This window comes from Penaeus vannamei, chromosome 13 (assembly GCF_042767895.1).
Source record: "Penaeus vannamei isolate JL-2024 chromosome 13, ASM4276789v1, whole genome shotgun sequence".
Taxonomy (NCBI): Eukaryota; Metazoa; Arthropoda; class Malacostraca; order Decapoda; family Penaeidae; genus Penaeus; species Penaeus vannamei.
In genome coordinates this window covers 42,222,555-42,226,305 of record NC_091561.1, presented here as the reverse complement: position 1 = coordinate 42,226,305, position 3,751 = coordinate 42,222,555, and the positions used below count along the sequence as shown (strand labels likewise).

Genomic DNA, 3,751 nt, shown 5'->3' with positions numbered 1-3,751 from the left:
GAGAGAGAGAGAGAGAGAGAGTGAGAGAGAGAGAGAGAGAGAGAGAGAGAGAGAGAGAGAGTGAGTGAGAGAGAGAGAGAGAGGGAGAGAGAGAGAGTGAGTGAGAGAGAGAGAGAGAGAGTGAGAGAGAGAGTGAGTGAGAGAGAGAGGGAGAGAGAGAGAGAGAGAGTAAGAGAGAGGAAAGAGAGAGAGTAAGAGCGAGAGATGAAAAAGGGAAAGAAATAAGAGACAGAGAAAACAAGAGATAGAAAAGGGAAAAAATAAAAACAGAGAGAAGGCGAGATATATATATATATATATATATATATATATATATATATATATATATATATATATATATATATATATATATATATATATATATATATATATATATATATATATATATATATAGAGAGAGAGAGAGAGAGAGAGAGAGAGAGAGAGAGAGAGACAGAGAGACAGACAAAGACAGAGACAGACAGACGGACAGAAAACAACCCCCTCCCCTACCCCCCACCCCCCACCCCCCAAAAAAAAATCCATAAAAAAAAAAAAAAAATGTAAACCCACCCCTCCTGAAAGGCGCGAGAACCCGTCCGAGATTTGTGCTAATCCACCTAACACGTTACTCGTTGAAGAGCATTTCCTCACAGCCTCGTGTGGATGCGATCAAAGGAAAGCATATGTTCAGTTTGAATGGTTTCCTCGGCTCCCATTTCCACCCTGTCAAACACACCTCTTGACTCCACACTCAGAAGGTAAGTTTGAATGAATAATTCACTCTAAAGAAGTTTCAATGGACATGTCACACTCAGTGACGCGGAGGAAAGATCTATATGTATGTGTAGATATAGAGATAAAGGAATTGAGGAATAGATGGATACGTTTATATGAACACATATATATGTATATATATATATCTGAACACACATATCTATCTATCTATCTTTTTGCCTATCTATCTGTCTGTCTATTTATTTATCATTTTTTTCATCTGTCACATTATATCTGTGTGTCTGTCTGTCTGTCTATTTATATATCTATCTTCCTGTCCATCTACCTAACTGTCTATCTGCCTATCTATCTGTCTGTCTATCTATCTACATACCTATCTATCTATCTACCTACCTATCTATCTCTAGATCTATCTATCTATCTAACTACTTACCTATATCTCTATCTACCTACCTATCTATTTATCTATCTATCTATCTACCTACCTATCTATCTACCTATCTATCTACCTATCTATCAACCTATCTACATACCTACCCACCTACCTATTTACCTATCTATCTACCAGTGGACGACGCATAACAATAGACACCAAAACTCGCCCATTTCTTCTTCATCTCACAGCTGACTCACCATGTACAGGCTGCTCCTCCTCTGCAGCGTGGCCGCGTGGGCGTGCTGTGCCCTCGCGTGGCCTGAGCGAGGGTGGGGCAGCGTCTGGGTGTGGGACACGGGCACGGCGTGGGCGTGGGTGTAAGTAGGGGCGGCGGTCGTGGCGGAGGGCGGCATGTGGTGGTAGGAGGCGGAGTGGTGCATCTCGACCAGCGCGGGCGGGGGCGCGGGCGGCGTGTACTCCTGCTGGATGTACTGGGTGTGGTGGGTGTGCTGCTGCGACTCAGCGTGGGCGTGCACGGGCTCGACGTGGGCGTGCGTGGCGTGGGTACCGTGGGCGGCGAGGGGGTTGGGTTCCGTGTAGGCGTTGGCGTGGGCGGGAGGGGGTGGGGGGTCGGTGACGGGGTGGGCGTGCGGGTGGGCGTGGGAGACGCTTTCGGAGGGGCCGCCCGCCACGCCTACCATCTCGCCGTAGAGCGTCGATACGTCAGCCACCCCACGGCGCTCGGCGAGGTCTCCGCGGCTGCCTGTGGGCGTGAGAGAAGAGAGGATGAGGAACTGGGGTGGAAGGAGGAGCAGGTGGATGAGTAAAGGAAGGGAATGCAAGATAAGTGGATGAATAGAGGACACACAAAGGTGTACAGGTGGATGAATAGAGGACACACAAAGGTGTATAGAGAATAGGAGAACAGGTGGATGAATAGAGGACACACAAAGGTGTACAAGTGGATGAATAGAGAATAGGAGAACAGGTGGATGAATAGAGAACAGGAGAACAGGTGGATGAATAGAGGACACACAAAGGTGTACAAGTGGATGAATAGAGAATAGGAGAACAGGTGGATGAATAGAGAACAGGAGAACAGGTGGATGAATAGAGAACAGGTGGATGAATAGAGAACAGAACAGGTAGATGAATAGAGACCAGGTGGATAAATTGAGAACAGGAGAACAGGTAGATGGATAGAGAACAGGTAGATGAATAGATAACAGGAGAACAGGTAGATGGATAGAAAACAAGACACCAGGTGGATGAACAGAGAACAGGAAACCAAGTGGATGAATAGAGAACAGCAGAACAGGTGGATGAATAGAGAACAGCAGAACAGGTGGATGAATAGAGAACAGCAGAACAGGTGGATGAATAGAGAACAGCAGAACAGGTGGATGAATAGAGAACAGGAGAACAGGTGGATGGATAGAGAACAGGAGAACAGGTAGATGGATAGAGAACAGGTGGATGAATAGAGAACAGCAGAACAGGTGGATGAATAGAGAACAGGAGAACAGGTGGATGGATAGAGAACAGGAGAACAGGTAGATGGATAGAGAACATGTGGATGAATAGATAACAGGAGAACAGGTAGATGAATAGAGACCAGGTGGATGAATAGAGAACAGGAGAACAGGTAGATGGATAGAGAACAGGTAGATGAATAGATAACAGGAGAACAGGTAGATGGATAGAAAACAAAACACCAGGTGGATGAATAGAGAACAGGAAACCAAGCGAATGAATGAAGTTTATGCACGAGTCTACCCGTATGCTTGTAATTCTGTATATCTTAAAATATATCTGTATATGAATATTCGTGGTAGAATGATGTTCCAAGAGCTATATACAATTTTCTTTTCCTCTTGATAATGTACACAGTAGCTTTGGATACAATCCTGAATATCATAATACTCTTCTCTTTTCCAGTAGAAGAGATATTGAATATTCTCTGGTTAATATTCCCCTTACTAGATAGAACAAAATAAGATGCTTCGTGTAAGAGTAATGATAACAACAATAATAATAATGACAAAGATAGTAATACCAATGATTATGAATATATAAGCATATATATGTATGTATATATGTATATATATATATATATATATATATATATATATATATATATATATATATATATATATGTATACATATATAAATATAAATATATATATATATATATATATATATATATATATATATATATATATATATATATATATATATATATATATATATATATATATATATATATATATATAGAGAGAGAGAGAGAGAGAGAGAGAGAGAGAGAGAGAGAGAGAGAGAGAGAGAGAGAGAGAGCGAGAGAGAGCGAGAGAGAGAGAGAGAGAGAGAGAGAGAGAGAGAGAGAGAGAGAGAGAGAGAGAGAGAGAGAGAGAGAGAGAGATGTGCGTGGATGCATGTCCATCTATATATACAAGTATAAATATGGAAATATAATACAGGTATACAAACACCGTATATAGATATGAAAACATTTGCCGCACTAGTTCATCCTATTCAATTTTCCTTCGCTTATTCAAAATCTAATAATCTATTCCTCGCATTCTCCTAACTCCATCGCTTTGCTGTTTCCTCCTTCTCTCCTCTCTCGCTTCCTTCTCTCCTCCTCTCTTCTCTCGCTTC

At 41.9% G+C, this 3,751-nt stretch overlaps 1 protein-coding gene across 1 annotated transcript in view; it reads right to left on the bottom strand.

The window, feature by feature from the left end:
* The window catches only part of LOC138863774 (uncharacterized), a 42,147-nt gene that overhangs the window by 2,362 nt on the left and 36,034 nt on the right, over positions 1 to 3,751 (bottom strand). The window contains exons 3-4 of the mRNA XM_070128624.1: positions 1,351 to 1,856; positions 634 to 764 (exon numbers count right to left, since the gene is read on the bottom strand). Of these exons, the coding sequence (XP_069984725.1) occupies positions 634 to 764; positions 1,351 to 1,856 (637 nt within the window). The remainder of the gene's footprint in view (positions 1 to 633; positions 765 to 1,350; positions 1,857 to 3,751) is intronic.